At 44.8% G+C, this 27,442-nt stretch overlaps 1 protein-coding gene across 2 annotated transcripts; it reads left to right on the top strand.

Moving 5' to 3' along the window:
• Nucleotides 1–25,985, top strand: LOC311106573 (visinin-like protein 1; the record flags this gene model as incomplete). 2 transcript variants are annotated; one of them, XM_084148953.1, is made up of 3 exons in its annotated part: nt 1–162; nt 24,987–25,202; nt 25,788–25,985. In XM_084148953.1, 3 exons carry the CDS (start codon nt 1–3, stop codon nt 25,983–25,985), a joined length of 576 nt encoding a protein of 191 aa, XP_084005079.1. The 2 variants fall into 2 exon arrangements, with proteins under 2 accessions (XP_084005079.1, XP_084005080.1); XM_084148954.1 differs by lacking the exon at nt 24,987–25,202.
• Between the last annotated feature and the right edge of the window lie 1,457 nt (nt 25,986–27,442).

Raw genomic sequence — 27,442 nt, 5'->3', positions numbered from 1 at the left:
ATGGGAGCGAAAAACAGCAAGCTGACCCCAGAGGTGATGGAGGATCTGGTAAAGAGCACGGAATTTAACGAGCATGAGCTGAAACAGTGGTACAAAGGCTTCCTCAAAGACTGCCCTAGTGGACGACTCAATCTGGACGAGTTCCAACAACTCTATGTGAAGGTAGCTACAGAACACTGTCACTCTGCCAAAATCTAACTGCACCCTATTCCCATCAGGCTCTGGTCAGAAGTAGTGCACTATATAGGGAATACGGGTGCCATTTGGGACGCACCCTGTCACTTTGCCAACATCTACACAGACACAGACCCTTTTATCAGCAATGTCTCCATATAGTAGAGTAGCGTAGAGTACAGTAGAGTAGAGTAGAGTAGAGTAGAGTAGAGTAGTGTAGAGTAGAGTAGAGTAGAGTAGAGTAGAGTAGAGTAGAGTACAGTACAGTACAGTACAGTACAGTAGAGTAGAGTAGAGTAGAGTAGAGTAGAGTAGCGTAGCGTAGAGTAGCGTAGAGTAGCGTAGAGTAGCGTAGAGTAGAGTAGAGTAGAGTAGAGTAGAGTAGAGTAGAGTAGAGTAGAGTAGAGTAGAGTAGAGTAGTAGAGAAGAATAGTACACTCTTTATTGGTGCGATAGACCAATTGGTTTAGCAGTGGATTGAAATACACTAGGACAGATATAGGACCCCCAAGGCTTGGTAGCTGAGGAAGTGATGTCGTACTACATTCCTTCAATTTCTCCACAAGTCCATGTGTTCGAAAACCATACAACTCAACACTCTACAGAAATGTTGAGAACTAGAAGAAATGCAGAGGTTTTGGAGCTTTGTAAGGATAACAGAACCATATGTCATCGCAGTGGCAAAGCAACTGAAACAATATGATCCTATGGCAAGCTCATTAACAGTACTGTAATTAGTAACAAGAACATTACAGTACGTGATATCATACTCCTGTCTTATTCGTTCCTTCATCTGTATCCGTTATGTTATTCTTTCCCTCCTGTATCCGGGCAGGAAACGAATCGACGGTGGAGCAACTCAAGAGCAACTCAAGAGCACATTGATTATAATCTCCTTTAATATTTATCTCCTCATCTTTAGAGGGGCTCGGGGAGAAATTATTATTCACAGGCCATAAGGTGAGAAGAAAATGTCTTAAAAAGGGAAATTCATTCCATTAGAAACCATGAATTATATACAGTGCCTTTGGAAAGTATTCAGACCCCTTGACCTTTTCCACATTTTGTTAGGTTACAGCCTTATTCTAAAATTGATTAAATTGCTTTTTCTCCTCATCAATCTACACACATGACAAAGCAAAAACAGGTTTTTAGAAATGTTTGCTAATTAAAAAAAAAAAAAAAAACGGAAATATTACATTTACATATTCTGTACTTTACTCAGTACTTTGTTGAAGCACCTTTGGCAGCGATTACAGCCTCGAGTCTTCTTGGGTATGACGCTACAAGCTTGGCACACCTGTATTTGGGGAGTTTCTCCCATTCTTCTCTGCAGATCCTCTCAAGCTCTGTCAGGTTGGATGGGGACCTTCGCTGCATAGCTATTTTCAGGTCTCTCCAGAGATGTTCAATGTCCGGGCTCTGGCTGGGCCACTCAAGGACATTCATAGACTTGTCCCGAAGCCACTCCTGCGTTGTCTTGGCTGTGTGCTTAGGGTCGTTGTCCTGTTGGAAGATTAACCTTCGCCCCAGTCTGAGGTCCTGAGTGCTCTGGAGCAGGTTTTCATCAAGGATCTCTCTGTACTTTGCTCCGTTCATCTTTCCCTTGATCCTGACTAGTCTATCAGTCCCTGCTGCTGAAAAACATCCCCACAGCATGATGCTGCCACCACCATGCTCCACCGTAGGGATGGTGCCAGGTTTCCTCCAGACGTGACGCTTGGCATTCAGGCCAAAGAGTTCAATCTTGGTTTCATCAGACCACAGAATCTTGTTTCTCATGGTCTGAGAGTCTTTAGGTGCCTTTTGGCAAACTCCAAGCGGGCTGTCATGTGCCTTTTACTGAGGAGTGTCTTTCGTCTGGCCACTCTACCATAAAGGCCTGATTGGTGGAGTGCTGCAGAGATGGTTGTCCTTCTGAAAGGTTCTCCGATCTCCACAGAGGAACTCTAGAGCTCTGTCAGAGTGACCATTGGGTTCTTGGTCACCTCCCTGACCAAGGCCCTTCTCCCTCGATTGCTCAGTTTGGCCGGGTGGCCATTTCTAGGAAAAGTCTTGGTGGTTCCAAACTTCTTCCATTTAAGAATGATGGAGGCCACTGTGTTCTTGGGGACCTTCAATGCTGCAGAAATGTTTTGGTACCCTTCCCCAGATCTGTGCCTCGACACAATCCTGTCTCGGAGCTCTACGGACAATTCATTCGACCTCATGGCTTGGTTTTTGCTCTGACATGCACTGTCAACTGTGGGAGCTTATATAGACAGGTGTGTGCCTTTCCAAATCATGTCCAATCAATTGAATTTACCACAGGTGGACTCCAATAAAGTTGTAGAAACGTCTCAAGGATGATCAATGGAAACAGGATGCACCTGAGCTCAATTTTGAGTTTCATAGCAAAGGGTCTGAATACTTATGTAAATAAGGTATTTCAGCTGTTTATTTTTAATACATTTGCAAAACTTTCTACAAACCTGTTTTCGCTTTGTCATTATGGGATATTGTGTGTAGATTGCTGAGGATTTGTTTTTCTTTAATCCATTTTAGAATAAGGCTGTAACGTAACAAAATGTGGAAAAAGCCAAGGGGTCTGAATACTACGGTAATCCTAAATACAGATAGGTTTAATGAAACTTTCAGTTAATTTTATATAGGTGAGTTTAATCTTTATAATCTTCTATTTAATTAATTTTGTATGCTATGCTGTATGAATATTGACCATTAATGAAGTGTCATGCATCCTGGAGTGAAGATTTGTTGTTAGTGGATGACAGTGCCTTCAGAAAGCATTCACACCCCTTGACTTTTTCCACATTTTGTTGTGTTACAGCCTGAATTTAAAATCGATTCAATAGAGATTTTGTGTCACTGGCCTACACACAATACCCCATAATGTCAAAGGGGAATTGTGTTTTTCGAAATGTTTACACATTAATTAAAAATGAAAAACGGAAATGTCTTGAGTCAATAAGTATTCAACCCCTTTGTTATGGTAAGCGTAAATAGGAGTAAAAAATTGCTTAACGAGTCACATAATAACTTGCATAGACTCACTCTGTGTGCAATGAAAGTGTTTAACATGATTTTTGAATGACTACCTCATCTCTGTACCCCTCACATACAATTATCTGTAAGGTACCTCAGTCAAGCAGTGAATTTCAAACACAGATTCAACCACAAAGAGCAGGGAGGTTTTTCAATGGCTCGCAAAGAAGGGCACTTATTGGTAAAAAAAAAAAGCTGACATTGAGCATGGTGAAAAGTAAAGTGTATTAATTACACTTTGGATGGTGTATATAGATACAGGCATCCTTGCTAACTCAGTCGCTGGAGAGGAAGGAAACTGCGCAGGGATTTCACCATGAGGCCAATGGTGACTTTAAAACAGTTACAGAGTTTAATGGCTGTGATAGGAGAAAACTGAGGATGGATCAACAACATTGTAGTTACTCCACAATTCTAACCTAAATGACAGAGTGAAAAGAAGGAAGCCTGTAAAGAATAACAATATTCCTAAATATGCATCCTTTTTGCAATAAGGCACCAAAGTAAAACTCCAAAAAACAGCAGAAAAGTGGCAAAGAAATTAACTTTATGTCTTGAATACAAAGCGCTATGCTTGGGGTAAATCCAACACAACACATCACTCTTCATATTTTCAAGCATGTTGGGGGATGCATCATGTTATGTGTATGCTTGTCTTCGGCAAGGACTAGGGAGTTTTTTTTTAGGATAAAAATAAATGGAATAGAGCTAAGCACAGGCAAAATCCTAGAGGGAAACCTGGGTCAGTCTGCTTTCCACCAGACATTGGGAGACAAATTCACCTTTCAGCAGGACAATAACCTAAAACACAAGGCCAAATATACACTGGAGTTGCTTACCAAGATGACATTGAATGTTCCTGAATGGCCTAGTTACAGTTTTGGCTTAAATCACCTACAAAATCTATGGCAAGACTTGAAAATGGCTGTCTAGCAATAATCAACAACCAACTAAGAAGGTAGAGACAACAATACATCACATGACGCAGCCACAAGATATTTCCGTATTTCACTTTCAATATTTCAAAAAACATGTTTTCACCTTCTCATTATGGTGTATTGTGTGTAGATGGGTGAGAGAAAAAATAAATGTAATCAAGTTTGAATTCAGGTTGTAACACAAAAAAATGTAGAATAAGTCAAGGGGTTTGAATACTTTCTGAAGGCACCGTATAGCCACTTACATCTTAACCCTGGTCGGTCCTCTCAGGAAATGCCCCGTAATGAAAGACATGTTAAATCATGTTAGAGAGTATCTAAAGTTACGGCTAGAAATATCTATGCTGCTCTAGGCTTTGGCCCAAATTCCCTATCGGTCAAAGTCAAAAGTAGTGCACTATAAAGGGAATAGGGTGTCATTTGGGAAGCACACCTAGTCTGCTTTAGCTAAGAGGCTTTAGAAAACGCTACAAGACATAAACACATATCCAAGTATCTGTGCAGTAGGCCTACCTGTACACCCTCTTAGCCCCGTTTGGGGTTCTGTGTGACAGGCTGAACATCTACACGTTGGAGACCATCTTACTGGAATGCACAACCAATGTATTGAGTGCACTGTGGGTAAAAATTCTGTACCAAACAGAGTGGGGTTCCAAAGAGGTCTCAGAGGCTGGTGGCTGCTGGCGAGTTAACCTTTTATTGCGGGGTCCTATTGTGTTTCCAGGCAACAGGATATCAGTGAAAGGGTTTTATTTAAATCTAAAGGCTCTGATAGTGAGAACATTGATTACCTCACAATAGCTGCACAGACTGTTCCTGGGAAAAGGGATGGTGTGTGGGTGTCCCCGCGTTCACGTGTGTGTGTGTGTGTGTGTGTGCGCACTTGTGTGTGTGCATGCGCCCTCACGTGTGTGTGTGTCCCAATGATGTGTGTGTGTTTGTGTGTGTGTGAAGGTATGTTCGGTGTGACTTACATATGTTCAGCGACCGTGAGAGAGGGGGTGATAGAAGGGGGATAGGGGCAGTTGGCTGCGACATCATGCTTTTGAATGGTTCACATTCCGTCCACCTGAGCCAACTGTCCAGATGCCATTTCTTTAACTAAATACTGAATTATTATACATCTATTGAGTCCCAGTGTGCTGAAATAGGCAAGGTCAAAACAGGATTACATTTTTCTTTTCAGTCACTTCTTTTTCATTTGAACTGCGTTTGTAGTGATAATAATTTTGTTGGCGTCAAGGGAGTGAACGTTTTTTGGGTGAGCACAATATCAGTGCATGCTGAGGGCTTTGGTGTTTTTTTTCTTTTTTTCTCTGTGGTAGATTCTATTTCGATCCTCTCTGTTTACGTGTGTAGCTGCGTACCAATGATTTCCAATTATAGTTTTCCAGACTGAACTCAGAAATCGATCAGCTGTATAGATTGAGTTGCGCTTTTGTGAGCACAATGAACTGCTAGCATGTTTGTTTTTAACTTAAGCTAATGAGTGTTGACGTCAGGGGGTGTCTGGACTCGGTCTGGAATGGTATACATTGTAGTAAGAAAGTGTACAATTTAGAACGTTGGACTGGTGGTTTATCAGTAGACAAATGTCAGTGGTAGTATCATTAAAAAAGGTAATTATGGTTGGTGATTATTACATAATTGGCTTCCATCAAAACACAGTGAAAATAGGTTGCTCTGAGCTGAATTTCAGTCTTGAAGGAGATGAATTGTATGTAATCTGTCATCAGTGATGAACTGCAGAGTAATGGACTTAATGTATGGTTCCTGCTGAATACAGCTATCAGACTGTAATTGGCCTGAGGGGAGCATATGCACTGGGTTGTACAGCACTATGCAGAAGCCTTTATACTGACATCACCCACAACCCATACAACACCATGCAGGAACTTGGTCTCTCGCTACACAGCAGGCAATCACACAGATCGAAACCCAACCCCCGCCCCCCACACACACACTGACGGAAACCTATCCCTAACACTGCACCACACCAGGACACACAGCACAGTGCCCTGACCTGGATTGATGGGCTGGATAGATAGATTCTGGTTTGGCGCTTCTCACTTCAATAGCTGCAGGGTATTTGATGCAGAGTGTGTGTGTGTGTGTGTGTGTGTGTGTGTGTGTGTGTGTGTGTGTGTGTGTGTGTGTGTGTGTGTGTGTGTGTGTGTGTGTGTGTGTGTGTGTGTGTGTGTGTGTGTGTGTGTGTGTGTGTGTGTGTGTGTGTGTGTGTGTGTGTGTGTGACCCGCCCCACCTCCCAGACAGTCGCAGCATTACTATCATAAGTTTGGAATGAATGACCTTGTCGGACACTTTTATTTCCACAAATGGAAACAGTCATATGATCAGTGGCTGACAGAGACGAGGGCAGCAACACACCAGGTGATCAGATATTTGACAGACAGGACGTGATGCCTCCATGACAGATGCTGTATGTTACACTCTGTCTTTGCCACTGGTACTAATAAGAGGTCTGGACACTGGCTTAAAGGTGCAATCTGCAATATGACCTGCTGTTCAATAATGATGTAGCCTATACCAATTGATTCTTGAAGAATATAACTTATAAATGCCTGATCAGATTAGTACAACAGTTTTACTTCATCATTACCCAGAATATACCTTTTTTAATACATTGTTTGTAAAGCCTTTGCCGAAAAATAAAAATAAAGGATTGTCCCTTTAAGCCTTTACATCTCGCTGCAAGGGTGGATGTGTGTAGAGAGACGTGTTTACATGGCCTGGGTGCCCCCTGATGCCCTCCACAATGGGGCATATAAACTATTACCCACTACCAGTGCTCTTTCTTTCTTTCTTTCTTTCTTTCTTTCTTTCTTTCTTTCTTTCTTTCTTTCTTTTTTTCTTTCTCTCTTTCTCTCTTTCTCTCTTTCTCTCTTTCTCTCTCTCTCTCTCTTTCTTTCTTTCTTTCTTTCTTTCTTTCTTTCTTTCTTTCTTTCTTTCTTTCTTTCTTTCTTTCTTTCTTTCTTTCTTTCTTTCTTTCTTTCTGTCTGTCTTTCTTTCTTTCTTTCTCTCTCTCTCTCTCTCTCTCTCTCTCTCTCTCTCTCTCTCTCTCTCTCTCTCTCTCTCTCTCTCTCTCTCTCTCTCTCTCTCTCTCTCTCTCTCTCTCTCTCTCTCTCTCTCTCTCTCTCTCTCTCTCATTACAGTCTCTCTGCCTGAGTATATCTGTAGCGGCAGTGGTCTAAAAATAGCAGCTGTCATTTGAAGCACTCACACGCCATGTTCCATCACTGTCACAACAGAGGAAGAATTGAAAAGACTTCTATACTTTTCACTTCATTCTGTCTGAACTGGAGTCATTGCTTCGTATTTCGTACACAAGTGGAACTGTCCGTGTGAGGTGCTGCATGAATATAGAGACAACATTAGGCTACTGATTGCTCCATCTGTTTTCCAGTTATGATTAGATGGGATTTAAATTAATCTTGTGTGTACGTGTGTGATACAAGCATCCATACAAGTCACATAGGAGCTAGTGGAAGACTTGGTGAAGGAGGAAAATTGCCAACTGTAGTTTTTAGGGGGAATTTGTTTCAACTTTTAACTTAATGATATATAGCCATTGATTCTTAAATGATATAACTCTCTTTATCCATGTCTTCATTCCAGCACAACAGTTACATAAGTTAAGTTTGTAATTGGAGGGGCGAGGGGAGGAGACTGTGCGGGGTGAGGGGAGGGGACTAAGCAGGGCGAGGGGAGGGGGCTGGGCTGGGTAGGGGAGGGTACTGGGCTCAGCGAGGGGAGGGGAGGGTACTGGCACTTCAATCAAAATGTTATGATTTTACATTTTAGCAGACGCTCTTATCCAGAGCGACTTACAGTTAGTGAGTGCATACATTTTCATATTGGCCCCCCATGGGAATCGAACCCACAACCCTGGCGTTGCAAACACCATGCTCTACCAACTGAGCTACAGGGGGCCTAGGACTGGTTATCAATTATATATTGCCTTTCACTTTTTCAACCATAAAAAAAAAGAAAATCATGAATATATTTTGTCTGAGTTTGTTTAGCTATGGACACTTGAGACAAGCTAAAAAGCCTTTATATAATCATGTGTGTGTGTGCAGGTCTGGAGCAGCAGAGTAGAGGGGGGTTGTGTTGTGCCAACCAGGTCTTGTTATCCCGCAGGCCAACTGCACATCTAATTCAATCGCTAGAGAAAGGGCAACATACCCATCCACTGCTCCTCTGACTGGAGAGAGAGAGAGAGAGAGAGAGAGAGAGAGAGAGAGAGAGAGAGAGAGAGAGAGAGAGAGAGAGAGAGAGAGAGAGAGAGAGAGAGAGAGAGAGAGAGAGAGAGAGAGAGAGAGAGAGAGAGAGAGAGAGAGAGAGAGAGAGAGAGAGAGAGAGAGAGAGAGAGAGAGAGAGAGAGAGAGAGAGAGAGAGAGAGAGAGAGAGAGAGAGAGAGAGAGAGAGAGAGAGACTACACTAAATAGGATGATGGTCTGAACTCTCTCTTTTTAATTAACTTCATAACAATTGAATGCGCTCTTAATTAGTTTTCTACCAAATCTATGTGGTGTGATTTTAGCGATGGTAGGAGACATTGAGGAGACATTTGGTAGTGGCTGTCCCCAGGTCTACCTGACAGCCACTAAAAGGGTTAGTGTAGAGACTAGGGCTGTCCCCAGGTCTACCTGACAGCCACTAAAAGCTGAGTCAGAGGGATGCTGTTGGATGGCCCTCCTACCTCTGCTTCCTCTCTCAATGCCCCCCTCTCTTGGATGATAAACACACTGACAGTATTGGGCTGAGATGATCCACCAGGGTGAAGTTTCTCCAAGTTACTGATCTAGGATCAGCTTCCCCTCCCCCAACACTAACTTTAACCATTAGTGGGGAAAATGACCCAAGAGCAGCGTCTAGGGGCAACTTCACCCTACTCCCGAGGGCTATGCTGAACACTTTTGTTTCATAATGTCTTCACTTACTAGCTGGTTAATACAGAGAGAAGCGATATTACTGATAAAATAATCGGACATTGCTGTGTTATTTCATTTAGTGACCTCCCCCTGTGAAGGCTTTCACAATCAGTGTCTCGCTTTTCAAGACCTGAATGATCCTAAGAGACCTTGGACAAACGTCACTTGCATAATACTTGCATTTAGATTGCATCCCAAATTGAACCCTATTCCCTATATACTGTAGTGCACTGCTATTGACCTGCGCACTGGTCAAAATGTGTTAACTATATAGGGAGTAGCGTGCCGTTTGGGATAGTCAGTTTGTTGACACCATAATGTGGTTAGAATTCCAACCTTTCCTTTCATTCCCCCTGCTGTTTTAGAGGATATCTGTAGTGTACAGCCTTTTGTATAATCTGTCATTATTAGCTTGGTATTTTCTCATGTTTCCATCATGGGGGATACTTGGGAGTGGGTGCGCTGCTGTGGACTCTTTCCCTGTAGCCTCAACTCTCTCTCTCTCCCCCTCTCTCCCCCTCTCTCTCTCTCTCTCTCTCTCTCTCTCTCTCTCTCTCTCTCTCTCTCTCTCTCTCTCTCTCTCTCTCTCTCTCTCTCTCTCTCTCTCTCTCTCTCTCTCTCTCTGTGTGTGTGTGGTTGTGTGTGTGTGTTTTATAACTGAGACTGCGGTCCTGAAGGGTGCTGGCTGGCAATGCTGCCTGAACTTAGCTCTCTCCTCTCTCTCTGCCTTGCATGTAACTGACTGTTATGTAAGAGTTCTTAAAGCATTTTAGAGCCCCCGTCAGTAGGTCGGTCGGTCTTCCACAAAACTTAAAACATCCAAATGATGGATGCTGGATTATGCATGTACTCAGCAGCCCTCTCTCTCTTTCTGCTCTGTGAACAAGCCAGCGTCTGGCAGGACAAGGGGTTGCGTCTCAAATGGTACTCTATTCCTTGTACAGTGCACTACTTTTGATCAGGGCCCATAGGGACACCCATTGGGACACCCATGAGGACACCCATAGGGCTCTGGTCAAATGTAGTGCACTATATATATGTAATAGGGTGCCATTTGGGACACAACAAGATTAACAGCCATATTCAGTATCAGGCTAACAGCTCCCTCTCCCTGCTAACAGCCATATTCAGTAACAGGCTAACAGCTCCCCCTCCATGCCAACAGCCATATTCAGTAACAGGCTAACAGCTCCCTCTCCCTGCCAACAGCCATATTCAGTAACAGGCTAACAGCTCCCTCTCCCTGCCAACAGCCATATTCAGTAACAGGCTAACAGCTCCCTCTCCCTGCCAACAGCCATATTCAGTAACAGGCTAACAGTTCCCTCTCCCCTGCCAACAGCCAAATTCAGTAACAGGCTAACAGCTCCCTCTCCCTGCTAACAGCCATATTCAGTAACAGGCTAACAGCTCCCTCTCCACTGCTAACAGCTATATTCAGCAACAGGATAACAGCTCCCTCTCCCCTGCTAACAGCCATATTCAGTAACAGGCTAACAGCTCCCTCTCCCTGCCAACAGCCATATTCAGTAAAAGGCTAACAGCTCCCTCTCCCTGCCAACAGCCATATTCAATAACAGGCTAACAGCTCCCTCTCCCTGCCAACAGCCATATTCAGTAACAGGCTAACAGCTCCCTCTCCCTGCCAACAGCCATATTCAGTAACAGGCTAACAGCTCCCTCTCCATGCCAACAGCCATATTTAGTAACATGCTAACAGCTCCCTCTCCCTGCCAACAGCTATATTCAATAACAGGCTAACAGCTCCCTCTCCCTGCCAACAGCCATATTCAGTAACAGGCTAACAGCTCCCTCTCCCTTGCTAACAGCCATATTCAGTAACAGGATAACAGCTCCCTCTCCCTGCCAACAGCCATATTCAGTAACAGGCTAACAGTTCCCTCTCCCCTGCTAACAGCTCCCTCTCCCTGTTAACAGCCATATTCAATAACAGGCTAACAGCTCCCTCTCCCTGCCAACAGCCATATTCAGTAACAGGCTAACAGCTCCCTCTCCCTGCTAACAGCCATATTCAGTAACAGGCTAACAGCTCCCTCTCCCTGCCAACAGCCATATTCAGTAACAGGCTAACAGCTCCCTCTCCCTGCCAACAGCTCCCTCTCCCTGCTAACAGCCATATTCAGTAACAGGCTAACAGCTCCCTCTCCACTGCTAACAGCTATATTCAGCAACAGGATAACAGCTCCCTCTCCCCTGCTAACAGCCATATTCAGTAACAGGCTAACAGCTCCCTCTCCCTGCCAACAGCCATATTCAGTAACAGGCTAACAGCTCCCTCTCCCTGCCAACAGCCATATTCAATAACAGGCTAACAGCTCCCTCTCCCTGCCAACAGCCATATTCAGTAACAGGCTAACAGCTCCCTCTCCCTGCCAACAGCCATATTCAGTAACAGGCTAACAGCTCCCTCTCCATGCCAACAGCCATATTTAGTAACATGCTAACAGCTCCCTCTCCCTGCCAACAGCTATATTCAATAACAGGCTAACAGCTCCCTCTCCCTGCCAACAGCCATATTCAGTAACAGGCTAACAGCTCCCTCTCCCTTGCTAACAGCCATATTCAGTAACAGGATAACAGCTCCCTCTCCCTGCCAACAGCCATATTCAGTAACAGGCTAACAGTTCCCTCTCCCCTGCTAACAGCTCCCTCTCCCTGTTAACAGCCATATTCAATAACAGGCTAACAGCTCCCTCTCCCTGCCAACAGCCATATTCAGTAACAGGCTAACAGCTCCCTCTCCCTGCTAACAGCCATATTCAGTAACAGGCTAACAGCTCCCTCTCCCTGCCAACAGCCATATTCAGTAACAGGCTAACAGTTCCCTCTCCCCTGCTAACAGCTCCCTCTCCCTGTTAACAGCCATATTCAATAACAGGCTAACAGCTCCCTCTCCCTGCCAACAGCCATATTCAGTAACAGGCTAACAGCTCCCTCTCCCTGCCAACAGCCATATTCAGTAACAGGCTAACAGCTCCCTCTCCCTGCCAACAGCCATATTCAGTAACAGGCTAACAGCTCCCTCTCCCTGCCAACAGCTATATTCAATAACAGGCTAATAGCTCCCTCTCCCTGCCAACAGCCATGTTCAGTAACAGGCTAACAGCTCCCTCTCCCTGCCAATAGCCATATGCAGTAACAGGCTAACAACTCCCTCTCCCTGCCAACAGCCATATTCAGTAACATGCTAACAGCTCCCTCTCCCTGCCAACAGCAATAATCAGTAACAGGCTAACAGCTCCCTCTCCCTGCCAATAGCCATATTCAGTAACAGGCTAACAGCTCCCTCTCCCTGCCAACAGCCATATTCAGTAACAGGCTAACAGTTCCCTCTCCCCTGCTAAAAGCCATATTCAGTAACAGGCTAACAGCTCCCTCTCCCTGCTAACAGCCATATTCAGTAACAGGCTAACAGCTCCCTCTCCACTGCTAACAGCTATATTCAGCAACAGGATAACAGCTCCCTCTCCCCTGCTAACAGCCAAATTCAGTAACAGGCTAACAGCTCCCTCTCCCTGTTAACAGCCATATTCAATAACAGGCTAACAGCTCCCTCTCCCTGCCAACAGCCATATTCAGTAACAGGCTAACAGCTCCCTCTCCCTGCTAACAGCCATATTCAGTAACAGTCTAACAGCTCCCTCTCCCTGCTAACAGCTCCCTCTCCCTGTTAACAGCCATATTCAGTAACAGGCTAACAGCTCCCTCTCCCTGCCAACAGCCATATTCAGTAACAGGCTAACAGTTCCCTCTCCCCTGCTAACAGCCAAATTCAGTAACAGGCTAACAGCTCCCTCTCCCTGCTAACAGCCATATTCAGTAACAGGCTAACAGCTCCCTCTCCACTGCTAACAGCTATATTCAGCAACAGGATAACAGCTCCCTCTCCCCTGCTAACAGCCAAATTCAGTAACAGGCTAACAGCTCCCTCTCCCTGCTAACAGCCATATTCAGTAACAGGCTAACAGCTCCCTCTCCACTGCTAACAGCTATATTCAGCAACAGGATAACAGCTCCCTCTCCCTGCCATCAGCCATATTCAGTAACAGGCTAACAGCTCCCTCTCCCTGCCAACAGCCATATGCAGTAACAGGCTTACAGCTCGCTCTCCCTGTCAACAGCCATATTCAGTAACAGGCTAACAGCTCCCTCTCCCTGCCAACAGCCATAGTCAATAACAGGCTAACAGCTCCCTCTCCCTGCCAACAGCCATATTCAGTAACAGGCTAACAGCTCCCTCTCCCTGCCAACAGCCATATTCAATAACAGGCTAACAGCTCCCTATCCCCTGCCAACAGCCATATTCAGTAACAGGCTAACAGCTCCCTCTCCCCTGCTAACAGCCATATTCAGTAACAGGCTAACAGCTCACTCTCCCTGCCAACAGCCATATTCAGTAACAGGTTAACAGCTCCCTCTCCCTGCCAACAGCCATATTCAGTAACAGGCTAACAGTTCCCGCTCCCCTGCTAACAGCCATATTCAGTAACAGGCTAACAGCTCCCTCTCCCTGCTAACAGCCATATTCAGTAACAGGCTAACAGCTCCCTCTCCCCTACTAACAGCTATATTCAGCAACAGGCTAACAGCTCCCTCTCCCTGCCAACAGCCATATTCAGTAACAGGCTAACAGTTCCCTCTCCCTGCCAACAGCCATATTCAGTAACAGGCTAACAGCTCCCTATCCCCTGCTAACAGCCATATTCGGTAACAGGCTAACAGCTCCCTCTCCCCTACTAACAGCTATATTCAGCAACAGGCTAACAGCTCCCTCTCCCCTGCTAACAGCCATATTCAGTAACAGGCTAACAGCTCCCTCTCCCTGCCAACAGCCATATTCAGTAACAGGCTAACAGCTCCCTCTCCCTGCTAACAGCTCCCTCTCCCTGCTAACAGCCATATTCAGTAACAGGCTAACAGCTCCCTCTCCCTGCTAACAGCCATATTCAGTAACAGGCTAACAGCTCCCTCTCCCTGCTAACAGCTCCCTCTCCCTGTTAACAGCCATATTCAGTAACAGGCTAACAGCTCCCTCTCCCCTGCTTACAGCTATATTCAGCAACAGGCTAACAGCTCCCTCTCCCTGCCAACAGCTATATTCAATAACAGGCTAACAGCTCCCTCTCCCTGCCAACAGCCATTTTCAGTAACAGGCTAACAGCTACCTCTCCACTGCTAACAGCCATATTCAGTAACAGGCTAACAGCTCCCTCTCCCTGCCAACAGCCATATTCAGTAACAGGCTAACAGTTCCCTCTCCCCTGCTAACAGCCATATTCAGTAACAGGCTAACAGCTCCCTCTCCCTGCTAACAGCCATATTCAGTAACAGGCTAACAGCTCCCTCTCCCTGCCAACAGCCATAGTCAATAACAGGCTAACAGCTCCCTCTCCCTGCCAACAGCCATATTCAGTAACAGGCTAACAGCTCCCTCTCCCTGCCAACAGCCATATTCAGTAACAGGCTAACAGCTCCCTCTCCATGCTAACAGCTATATTCAGCAACAGGCTAACAGCTCCCTCTCCCCTTCTAACAGCCATATTCAGTAACAGGCTAACAGCTCCCTCTCCCTGCCAAAAGCCATATTCAGTAACAGGCTAACATCTCCCTCTCCCTGCCAACAGCCATATTGAGTAACAGGCTAACAGCTCCCTCTCCCTGCCAAAAGCCATATTCAGTAACAGGCTAACAGCTCCCTCTCCCTGCCAACAGCCATATTGAGTAACAGGCTAACAGTTCCCTCTCCCCTGCTAACAGCCATATTCAGTAACAGGCTAACAGCTCCCTCTCCCTGCCAACAGCCATATTCAGTAACAGGCTAACAGCTCCCTCTCCCTGCTAACAGCTCCCTCTCCCTGCTAACAGCCATATTCAGTAACAGGCTAACAGCTCCCTCTTCCTGCCAACAGCCATATTCAATAACAGTCTAACAGCTCCCTCTCCCCTGCCAACAGCCATATTCAGTAACAGGCTAACAGTTCCCTCTCCCCTGCTAACAGCCATATTCAGTAACAGGCTAACAGTTCCCTCACCCTGCCAACAGCCATATTCAGTAACAGGCTAACAGCTCCCTCTCCCTGCCAACAGCCATATTCAGTAACAGGCTAACAGTTCCCTCTCCCCTGCTGACAGCCATATTCAGTAACAGGCTAACAGCTCCCTCACCCTGCCAACAGCCATATTCAGTAACAGGCTAACAGCTCCCTCTCCCTGCCAACAGCCATATTCAGTAACAGGCTAACAGTTCCCTCTCCCCTGCTAACAGCCATATTCAGTAACAGGCTAACAGCTCCCTCTCCCTGCTAACAGCCATATTCAGTAACAGGCTAACAGCTCCCTCTCCCCTGCTAACAGCTATATTCAGCAACAGGCTAACAGCTCCCTCTCCCCTGCTAACAGCCATATTCAGTAACAGGCTAACAGCTCCCTCTCCCTGCCAATAGCCATATTCAGTAACAGGCTAACAGCTCCCTCTCCCTGCTAACAGCTCCCTCTCCCTGCTAACAGCCATATTCAGTAACAGGCTAACAGATGCCTCTCCCTGCTAACAGCCATTTTCAGTAACCGGCTAACAGCTCCCTCTCCCTGCTAACAGCTCCCTCTCCCTGCTAACAGCCATATTCAGTAACAGGTTAACAGCTCCCTCTCCCTGCCAACAGCCATATTCAGTAACAGACTAACAGTTCCCGCTCCCCTGCTAACAGCCATATTCAGTAACAGGCTAACAGCTCCCTCTCCCTGCTAACAGCCATATTCAGTAACAGGCTAACAGCTCCTTCTCCCCTACTAACAGCTATATTCAGCAACAGGCTAACAGCTCCCTCTCCCCTGCTAACAGCCATATTCAGTAACAGGCTAACAGCTCCCTCTCCCTGCCAACAGCCATATTCAGTAACAGGCTAACAGCTCCCTCTCCCCTACTAACAGCTATATTCAGCAACAGGCTAACAGCTCCCTCTCCCTGCTAACAGCCATATTCAGTAACAGGCTAACAGCTCCCTCTCCCTGCTAACAGCTCCCTCTCCCTGTTAACAGCCATATTCAGTAACAGGCTAACAGCTCCCTCTCCCCTGCTTACAGCTATATTCAGCAACAGGCTAACAGCTCCCTCTCCCTGCCAACAGCTATATTCAATAACAGGCTAACAGCTCCCTCTCCCTGCCAACAGCCATTTTCAGTAACAGGCTAACTGCTCCCTCTCCCCTGCCAACAGCCATATTCAGTAACAGGCTAACAGCTCCCTCTCCCCTGCTAACAGCCATATTCAGTAACAGGCTAACAGCTCCCTCATCCTGCCAACAGCCATATTCAGTAACAGGCTAACAGCTCCCTCTCCCTGCCAACAGCCATATTCAGTAACGGGCTAACAGTTCCCTCTCCCTGCTAACAGCCATATTCAGTAACGGGCTAACAGCTCCCTCTCCCCTGCTAACAGCCATATTCAGTAACAGGCTAACAGCTCCCTCTCCCTGCCAACAGCCATATTAAGTAACAGGCTAACAGCTCCCTCTCCCTGCTAACAGCTCCCTCTCCCTGCTAACAGCCATATTCAGTAACAGGCTAACAGATGCCTCTCCCTGCTAACAGCCATTTTCAGTAACAGGCTAACAGCTCCCTCTCCCTGCTAACAGCTCCCTCTCCCTGCTAACAGCCATATTCAGTAACAGGCTAACAGCTCCCTCTCCCCTGATTACAGCTATATTCAGCAACAGGCTAACAGCTCCCTCTTCCTGCCAACAGCTATATTCAATAACAGGCTAACATCTCCCTCTCCCTGCCAACAGCCATATTCAGTAACAGGCTAACAGCTCCCTCTCCCTGCTAACAGCCATATTCAGTAACAGGCTAACAGCTCCCTCTCCCCTACTAACAGCTATATTCAGCAACAGGCTAACAGCTCCCTCTCCCCTGCTAACAGCCATATTCAGTAACAGGCTAACAGCTCCCTCTCCCTGCCAACAGCCATATTCAGTAACAGGCTAACAGCTCCCTCTCCCCTACTAACAGCTATATTCAGCAACAGGCTAACAGCTCCCTCTCCCTGCTAACATCCATATTCAGTAACAGGCTAACAGCTCCCTCTCCCTGCTAACAGCTCCCTCTCCCTGTTAACAGCCATATTCAGTAACAGGCTAACAGCTCCCTCTCCCCTGCTTACAGCTATATTCAGCAACAGGCTAACAGCTCCCTCTCCCTGCCAACAGCTATATTCAATAACAGGCTAACAGCTCCCTCTCCCTGCCAACAGCCATTTTCAGTAACAGGCTAACAGCTCCCTCTCCCCTGCCAACAGCCATATTCAGTAACAGGCTAACAGCTCCCTCTCCCCTGCTAACAGCCATATTCAGTAACAGGCTAACAGCTCCCTCACCCTGCCAACAGCCATATTCAGTAACAGGCTAACAGCTCCCTCTCCCTGCCAACAGCCATATTCAGTAACAGGCTAACAGTTCCCTCTCCCCTGCTAACAGCCATATTCAGTAACAGGCTAACAGCTCCCTCTCCCTGCTAACAGCCATATTCAGTAACAGGCTAACAGCTCCCTCTCCCCTGCTAACAGCCATATTCAGTAACAGGCTAACAGCTCCCTCTCCCTGCCAACAGCCATATTAAGTAACAGGCTAACAGCTCCCTCTCCCTGCTAACAGTTCCCTCTCCCTGCTAACAGCCATATTCAGTAACAGGCTAACAGATGCCTCTCCCTGCTAACAGCCATTTTCAGTAACAGGCTAACAGCTCCCTCTCCCTGCTAACAGCTCCCTCTCCCTGCTAACAGCCATATTCAGTAACAGGCTAACAGCTCCCTCTCCCCTGATTACAGCTATATTCAGCAACAGGCTAACAGCTCCCTCTTCCTGCCAACAGCTATATTCAATAACAGGCTAACATCTCCCTCTCCCTGCCAACAGCCATATTCAGTAACAGGCTAACAGCTCCCTCTCCCTGCCAACAGCCATTTTCAGTAACAGGCTAACAGCTCCCTCTCGACTGCTAACAGCCATATTCAGTAACAGGCTAACAGCTCCCTCTCCCTGCCAACAGCCATATTCAGTAACAGGCTAACATTTCCCTCTCCCTGCCAACAGCCATATTCAATAACAGGCTAACAGCTCCCTCTCCCTGCCAACAGCCATATTCAGTAACAGGCTAACAGCTCCCTCTCCCTGCCAACAGCCATATTCATTAACAGGCTAACAGCTCCCCCTCCATGCCAACAGCCATATTCAGTAACAGGCTAACAGGTCCCTCTCCCTGCCAACAGCTATATTCAATAACAGGCTAACAGCTCCCTCTCCCTGCTAACAGCCATATTCAGTAACAGGCTAACAGCTCCCTCTCCCTGCCAACAGCCATATTCAGTAACAGGCTAACAGCTCCCTCTCCCTGCCAACAGCCATATTCAGTAACAGGCTAACAGTTCCCTCTCCCCTGCTAACAGCCATATTCAGTAACAGGCTAACAGCTCCCTCTCCCTGCTAACAGCCATATTCAGTAACAGGCTAACAGCTCCCTCTCCCCTGCTAACAGCTATATTCAGCAACAGGCTAACAGCTCCCTCTCCCCTGCTAACAGCCATATTCAGTAACAGGCTAACAGCTCCCTCTCCCTGCCAACAGCCATATTCAGTAACAGGCTAACAGCTCCCTCTCCCTGCCAACAGCCATATTCAGTAACAGGCTAACAGCTCCCTCTCCCTGCCAACAGCCATATGCAGTAACAGGCTAACAGCTCCCTCTCCCTGCCAACAGCCATATGCAGTAACAGGCTAACAGCTCCCTCTCCCTGCCAACAGCCATATTCAGTAACAGGCTAACAGCTCCCTCTCCCTGCCAATAGCCATATTCAGTAACAGGCTAACAGCTCCCTCTCCCTGCCAACAGCCATATGCAGTAACAGGCTAACAACTCCCTCTCCCTGCCAACAGCCATATTCAGTAACAGGCTAACAGCTCCCTCTCCCTGCCAATAGCAATAATCAGTAACAGGCTAACAGCTCCCTCTCCCTGCCAATAGCCATATTCAGTAACAGGCTAACAGCTCCCCTCCCTAGGGGGGGGCAATGCTACCAACCATCAGGTTTGGGCTTAGTGGGACAATCATGTGTTTTTCAACAGGACAATGACCCAGCACACCTCCAGGCTGTGTAAGGTTTATTTTACCAAGAAGGAGAGTGATGGAGTGCTGCATCTGATGACCTGGCCTCCACAATCCCCCGACCTCAACCCAATTGAGATGGTTTGGGATGAGTTGGACCGCAGAGTGAAGAAAAAGCAGCCAACAAGTGCTCAGCATATGTGGGAACTCCTTCAAGACTGTTGGAAAAGCATTCCAGGTGAAGCTGGTTGAGAGAATGCCAAGAGTGTGCAAAGCTGTCACGGCAAAGGGTGGCTATTTGAAGAATGTCAAATCTAAAATATATTTTGATTTGTTTAACACTTTTTTGGTTACTAGATGATTCCGTATGTGTTATTTCATAGTGTTGATGTCTTCACTATTATTCTACAATGTAGAAAATATTAAAAATAAAGAAAAACCCTTGAATGAGTAGGTGTTCTAAAACCTTTGACCGGTAGTGTATATATATATATACAGTGGGGTCTGAAATTAATGGCACCCTTGATAAGATGAGCAAAAATGACTGTATAAAAGAAATAATTCAAATACTGAGCTATGATGTTCACATTTTTGGGGAGAGTTTATTATTTCATAATAATACAATTGCTCAGAGAAAGAGATTTAGTCTAATAATAATAATAATATGCCATTTAGCAGACGCTTTTATCCAAAGCGACTTACAGTCATGCGTGCATAAATTTTTTTTTGTTTATGGGTGGTCCCGGGGATCGAACCCACTACCCTGGCGTTACAAGCGCCGCGCTCTACCAGCTGAGCTACAGAGGTACTGTCTAACAAGTAATACATTTTTTTAATCAAAAAGGTAGCGGTCAAAATGTACACCCCTGTTTTCAATACCTTTCAATAACTCACCTTGCGAGGATAACGGCACTGAACCTTTTTCTCAAATGTTTTATGAGATTGGAAAACACATTGGCAGGGATCTTAGACCGTTCCTCCATACAGAATCCTTCCAGATCCTTGATATCCTTCGCCTGCGCTTATAGACTGCCCACTTCAATTCAAACCCAGGTTTTCAATTGGTTTCAAGTCCAGCGACTGAGATGCAAAATGTTGATTATGTGGCCATTTAACCATTTCTTTGTGGATTTTGATTAGTGCTTGCGGTTATTGTCTTGCTGGAAGATCCACTTGCGTTTTCAGCCTCCTGGCAGAGGCAACCAGGTTTTTTGCAAAAATATCTTGATACTGGGTAAGGTTTATGATGCCATTGACCTTAACAAGGGCCACAGGACCAGTGGAAACAAAATAGCCCCATAACATCAAACACCATATTTTACAGTAGGTATGAGGTTATTTTCTGCTCATGCATTCTCATTTCGATGCCAAACCCACCACTGGTGGGCGTGGCCAAAGATATCTATTTTCATGTCATCTGACCAAAGCACCGGTTCCAATCCAAGTGCCAGTGCCGTTTAGCAAACTCCAGGCGTTTACATTTGTTGGATGACATGAAAATAGAGCGTCGAAATAAGGACGCATAAACAGAAAATAAACCCACACATGGACTGTAAAATATGGTGGTGATAAAATATCAGTTATGGCTGTTTTCTAATTATCTGGCCGTTATCAGGGGATATTAACTGGTAATTCATCGAGGCATTGTGTGTGTTGGGTCATCATCATTAACAATTATGAAACTGAGCATATCAGTTTCAGTTCAGGCTACTATGACCAGTACCTGCCGCTACTAAATCTCCATGTATTGCTCTTTTTTCTTTCTTGTTTTTTAACCAATGCATAGCCTCCATATCAGATAAGGACAGGAAGGGAAAGGATCAGATAATTGGAGCTTAAAAGGAGACGTTTCACAGTCAGTCAGTCCAATTGTCCTGCCCCAGTTCTCTCTAGCGCTTTTACATTTTACATTTATATTTTAGTCATTTATCCAGAGCGATTAAAAAAAAAAATGTTTTCATAACGAAGTGTTTAATAACCGGACAGATTCTCACGGAGGAATAATCAGCGGAAGATGCACAGTCGCTCTCTCTCCATCTCTTTCTTATTCTCTCTCCATGTACTCTCTCTCTTACCCTCTCCCTCTCTATTTGTGAGTTGCTATCTCTTCTCTCTCTTCTCTCTCTTTCTCTCTATCTCTCTCTCTCCACTTCTGCAGGACTTTTCCTTTGGTATTTCTTCCCCTCTCTCCTGTCCTGACCCTCCTGACTGAACAGGGACAGGTACTGAACAGGGACAGGTACTGAAATGGTACTGAACAGGGACAGGTACTGAAATGGTACTGAACAGGGACAGGTACTGGACAGGTCCTGCGACTGAACAGGGACAGGTACTGAACAGGAACTGAACTGGGACAGGTACTGAACAGGGACAGGTACTGAACAGGAACTGAACTGGGACAGGTACTGAACAGGGACAGGTACTGAACAGGGACAGGTACTGAACAGGTACGGAACAGGGACAGGTACTGAACAGGGACAGGTACTGAACAGGTACGGAACAGGGACAGGTACTGAACAGGGACAGGTACTGGACAGGTACTGAACAGGGACAGGTACTGAACAGGAGCAGGGACTGAACAGGGACAGGTACTGGTGCAGTAAATCACTTTTATTTACATTTTGGGACATCATCCTCCCTAAAACAGATGAACAAATGAATGATTTCTTGATGATGATGTCCTCATCATGTGACATGATAATAAAACTGATGGGACTATAGGCTAAGATTTAGGCAGAATTATAAATGATATTTATTAAGCCTTTCGGATTGGTACTGAACACTCGTTTGTTTATCACTGGGTGCAGTGATGTAAATAGCCTTGCACAAGCCTTAGCAGCTCATAGGGCAGGAGCCTATCTCCTGGTTCTGTAGCGTGAGGCAGCTTGATGTACCCCCCCTGGACAGAACACTAGTCTATCACAGGTCCTTACCCCCAATCTTTCTCCTTAATGCTCTAGCTTGTAGTGCCAAATGGAGATGCACCAGGTCCCCTTTTTGGTATGACTCGGCCAGGGATTGAACTCACAACCTTCCAATCTCAGGGCAGACACTCTAACCACAAGGCCACGGAGTTGGCAGTGCGGTGATGTAGTGGTAGAAATATATGGGGGTAAACTCACCGGTCGCGGTGAAAAAAGTAACACTCCCAATACTTTCAATTAATTAAACTGCGTTTATTTGCATTTACCCTCCACTACACCACTGACTGTGAACTTAGAGGGAGGAACACTCAAGGTGTGCATCCCAAATGGCACCCTATTCCCTTTTAAGTGCACTACTTTTGACCAGACCTAGTGGGGAGCCATTTCAGACCAACCTTTTTTGTTCCGGGGACCACCAAACCACCATTAGCGGAGTCGCAGCATTTTTTTTACATAAAATATCTTAGCTGTCAATTTAAGAGTCAGTTTTATCAGATTAAATGCCTTTTGTAATGTAAAATTGCTTACAATATCATATACAGTTGAAGTCGGAAGTTTACATACACCTTAGCCAAATACATTTACCTCAGTTTTTCACAATTCCTGACATTTAATCCTAGTAACAATTCCCTGTCTTAGGTCAGTTAGGATCACCACTTTATTTTAAGAATGTGAAATGTCAGAATAATAGTAGAGATAATTATTTCTTTCATCACATTCCCAGTGGGTCAGAAGTTTACATACACTCAATTAGTATTTGGTAGCATTGCCTTTAAATTGTTTAACTTGGGTCAAATGTTTCGGGTAGCCTTCCACAAGCTTCCCACAATAAGTTGGATGAATTTTGGCCCATTCCTCCTGAATGAGCGGGTGTAACTGAGTCAGGTTTGTAGGCATCCTTGCTCGCACACTCTTTTTCAGTTCTGCCCACACATTTTCTATAGGATTGAGGTGAGGGCTTTGTTATGGCCACTCCAATACCTTGACTTTGTTGTCCTTGTATGCTTGGGGTCATTGTCCATTTGGAAGACCCATTTGCGACCAAGCTTTAACTTCCTGACTGATGTCTTGAGATGTTGCTTCAATATATCCACATAATTTTCCTTCATCATGATCCCATCTATTTTGTGAAGTGCACCAGTCCCTCCTGCAGCAAAGCACCCCCACAGCATGATGCTGCCACCCCCGTGCTTCACGGTTGGGATGGTGTTCTTCGGCTTGCAAGCCACCCCGTTTTTCCTCCAAACATAACGATGGTCATTATGGCCAAACAGTTCTATTTTTGTTTCATCAGACCAGAGGACATTTCTCCAAAAAGTACGATCTTTGTCCCCATGTGCAGTTGCAAACTGTAGTCTGGCTTTTTTATGGCGGTGGCAGTGGCTTCTTCCTTGCTGAGCGGCCTTTCAGGTTATGTCGATATAGGACTCGTTTTACTGTGGATATAGATACTTTTGTACCTGTTTCCTCCAGCATCTTCACAAGGTCCTTTTGCTGTTGTTCTGGGATTGATTTGCACTTTTCGCACCATAGTACGTTCATCTCTAGGAGACAGAACGCGTCTCCTTCCTGAGCGGTATGACGGCTGCGTGGTCCCATGGTGTTTATACTTGCATACTATTGTTTGTACAGATGAACGTGGTACCTTCAGGCGTTTGGAAATTGCTCCCAAGGATGAACCAGACTTGTGGAGGTCTACAAAAAAATTTCTGAGGTCTTGGCTGATTTCTTTTGATTTTCCCATGATGTCAAGCAAAGAGGCACTGAGTTTGAAGGTAGACCTTGAAATACATCCATAGGTACACCTCCAATTGACTCAAATGATGTCAATTAGCCTATCAGAAGCTTCTAAAGCCATGACATCATTTTCTGGAATTTCCCAAGCTGTTTAAAGGCACAGTCAACTTAGTGTATGTAAACTTCTGACCCACTGGAATTGTGATACAGTGAATTATAAGTGAAATAATCTGTCTGTAAACAATTGTTGGAAAAATTACTTGTGTCATGCACAAAGTAAATGTCCTAACCGACTTGCCAAAACGATAGTTTGTTAACAAGAAATGTGTGGAGTGGTTGAAAAACACGTTTTAATGACTCCAACTTAAGTGTATGTAAACTTCCGACTTCAACTGTATACTCCCAACTGTTATTATTTCTGGAGAAAAAAGTATAATCAAAACAAAACAAAATATCCAAAAAAAATGTCAGGCCACTGCTCTAAAGTAGGCAGGCGCTGTTTAAAGTCAATGGCTGGAAATGGCTGGAAATGGCTGGAAATGGCTGGAAATGGCTGGAAATGGCTTGAAATGGCTGGAAATGGCTGCCTTTTGAGAGCTTAATCATGTTGAAACACCACAATGTTCCCCTCTGATGAATGGAGGGTGATCCCCGCTCTATCCTCTCCTCTCACTCCTCTTCTCCTTTTTTCTATTTGCCTTGCCTCTCACCTCTCTCTCCCTCTCCCCTTTTCCTCTCCACTTTTCTCCTCTCCTCTCCTCAGCTCTTCTCCTCCTCTCCCTCTCCCAGACTGACTACAAAGCTTAGGTCCGCATTGCAGTCCTTTGCTGGATCTCAACAATATGCTGCAGGGCTTGTGTCATACACACTGAGCGTCAGACACACAATCAGACACACACACGATACCGTTCCACCTATTCTATTCCAGTCTTTACAATGAACCCGTCCTCCTATAGCTCCTCCCACCAGCCTCCTGTGTATCAAAGGTATAGCCAGCTACATGTGATATCGTCTTGAATGATTGATGACACTGTCTATAAGGCCGGGGTTCCCCTTCTAACTAATACAAATGCGATCTCTTGTGTTCTCTTTCTCTCTTTAAGTTTTTCCCCTACGGAGATGCATCAAAGTTTGCCCAGCATGCGTTCAGGACCTTTGATAAGAACGGGGACGGCACCATCGACTTCAGAGAGTTCATCTGTGCCCTGTCCATCACATCGCGAGGCAGCTTCGAACAGAAACTCAACTGGGCCTTCAACATGTACGACCTGGATGGAGACGGCAAGATCACACGGGTGGAGATGCTGGAGATCATCGAGGTAAAGTTCAGAGTTCAGCCCATAGAGATAAATCATGAATCATATGCTGAGAGCCAAATGGCACCCTGTTCTCTATGTAGTGCACTTTATAGGGAATAGGGTGACATTTAGGCCATTCATGTCATATGAGTATTGAGATATTAGTCATAGATATGAGTATCTCAAAAAATTACTTTTGTTCTCCAATTTACGGCCAGGGTTTACTCTTTACTAGGGCCGGGACAATACCAGGATCGCAATATTTTTTCCATGGCAAAAAATGAAAACACGAAGTGGACCGAACTCTTTGGTCCTTTAAAAACCTACTGTAAGTAAAACAATGTGTGCTATAGCTTGGAAAACAAATAAATGTGACTCTGGATGACAACATAATGATGTTTGTTTCCAACATTAGTGCTATTTTCCTAAAGAAGTTAAATCCTCTTCGTGTTTTGTTTCCTTGCCACGATACTAACGATTATCGTCATACTGGTATCGTCCCAGCCATACTCTTTACCTAATTCATTTTTGACATTTCCTCCTCTAGCCCCAAATGTCCTCTTAAGTAAACAATGACTGAACTATCATTTCTCCGCCTCTGTTAAGGCCATCTACAAGATGGTGGGGACTGTGATCATGATGAAGATGAACGAGGACGGCCTGACGCCCCAGCAGCGAGTGGACAAGATCTTCAGCAAGATGGACAAGAACAACGACGACCAGATATCACTGGACGAGTTCAAAGAGGCAGCAAAGAGTGACCCCTCCATTGTATTACTCCTGCAGTGTGACCTGCAGAAATAGAGGAGAGGGAGGCTTGAGAACCGCCACGGACTGCACAGAAGATTCATGTTCCATTCAGTTTGCAGCTATTTCCACTGAAAAAAAAATATGCTTGGACTACCTTTCAATGGATTTGCTTCTTGTGTTTGAAACACTTGTGTGCATGAGAATGTTTATTTGCTATAAAAGATTTACATAGACACACACACACACACCTACCGAGACACACCCCATGAAGATACACACGCATCACCACACACTCACTACATATTCACACCACGCACAAATATATATAGAGATATATAAATATAAATATTATATTTAAATTATTTAAAATCAACTGCCAAAATGTGAAGTGTGAAATGTATTTCCCATAGATACAGTCTCATTCCACTGGAGCTTGAGCATCAGTGATGTGCTATGTTGAATTACGCTACTACTTATTGTTCTGAGTTTACTAACACTAGCTACGTGTTTCATATATTGAGTAATGTCAACCAAACCAAATTCCTATGGTAATGTAACTGTTTCTGATAAACCATATATCCATTCTTATAAAAGATTTGATTTGGATAGATGAAGAGATGGATTAGTAGCCTATTCATCAAACACTTTCCCTTCCAAACGTGCTTGTACTGTTGGTGAAAATAAATGTTGGTAATTTGCATGCCTTTAGGTTTTGCCTTAAAAATGATCTCCTCATTTTGCATTCTATAAGAATAGTGAAGACAAAGCCTTATCAATTAAATGCAGTTAAACAGTTAAACATAAAATATAATAATAATTGAATAGGAAAAATCATATTACGGTATAGATCCTTCTACAAGTATTGATGTATGGGATGTATTTTTGGTGTTTCGTCAATAGTTTATTTTTGACTGCCGTACCTGAGGGAGCATGTACCTTGTAGATAATAATAGTTATGTTGCTAAAAAATCCCTGTTGCACCCCTATTTAGAACCTACCATCTCTTGAGCCCATTTTGAATGAGGAGATATTGAATGAGGAGATATTGAATGAGGAGATATTGAATGTGGCATATTTAACAACGACAAAACCAATAGTCTGGAATAATACAACAAAAATGTTGGTCTAAAATAAATTAAATAAATTGAAATAAAACCATCAGTATTGTCTGGGGAATTATACCCTGTGAGTCATAACCAATGAGAGGTTGTAATATAAAAAGCTATCTGAAAATTAACTCAGCCCTTTAACAATGAAGAGGTTTTAAGTGTATTTTATCCTACCTACTATTGGTCCAATTAGTTTTAGTCCTATGTCATCACACCATTTCTTCAATGAAGATACAGGTTGCATATCAATGTGCTGAATTCAATGAAGTTCCTGTCATGGGTTTATTAATAACACTCATCGGTGTAAAGAACTAAATAACTAAGGCCAGTATAACACTGTGTTAGACATCAATTATTATCACCTCATACTGTTTGTCTCTCTCAGTTTAAAAATGAGTGTAA

The sequence above is a fragment of the Coregonus lavaretus genome (assembly GCF_964263955.1).
Source record: "Coregonus lavaretus genome assembly, chromosome: 31".
NCBI lineage: Eukaryota > Metazoa > Chordata > Actinopteri > Salmoniformes > Salmonidae > Coregonus > Coregonus lavaretus.
The sequence above is the reverse complement of the archived record's forward strand: the minus strand, read 5'-3'. Positions and strand labels throughout refer to the sequence as shown.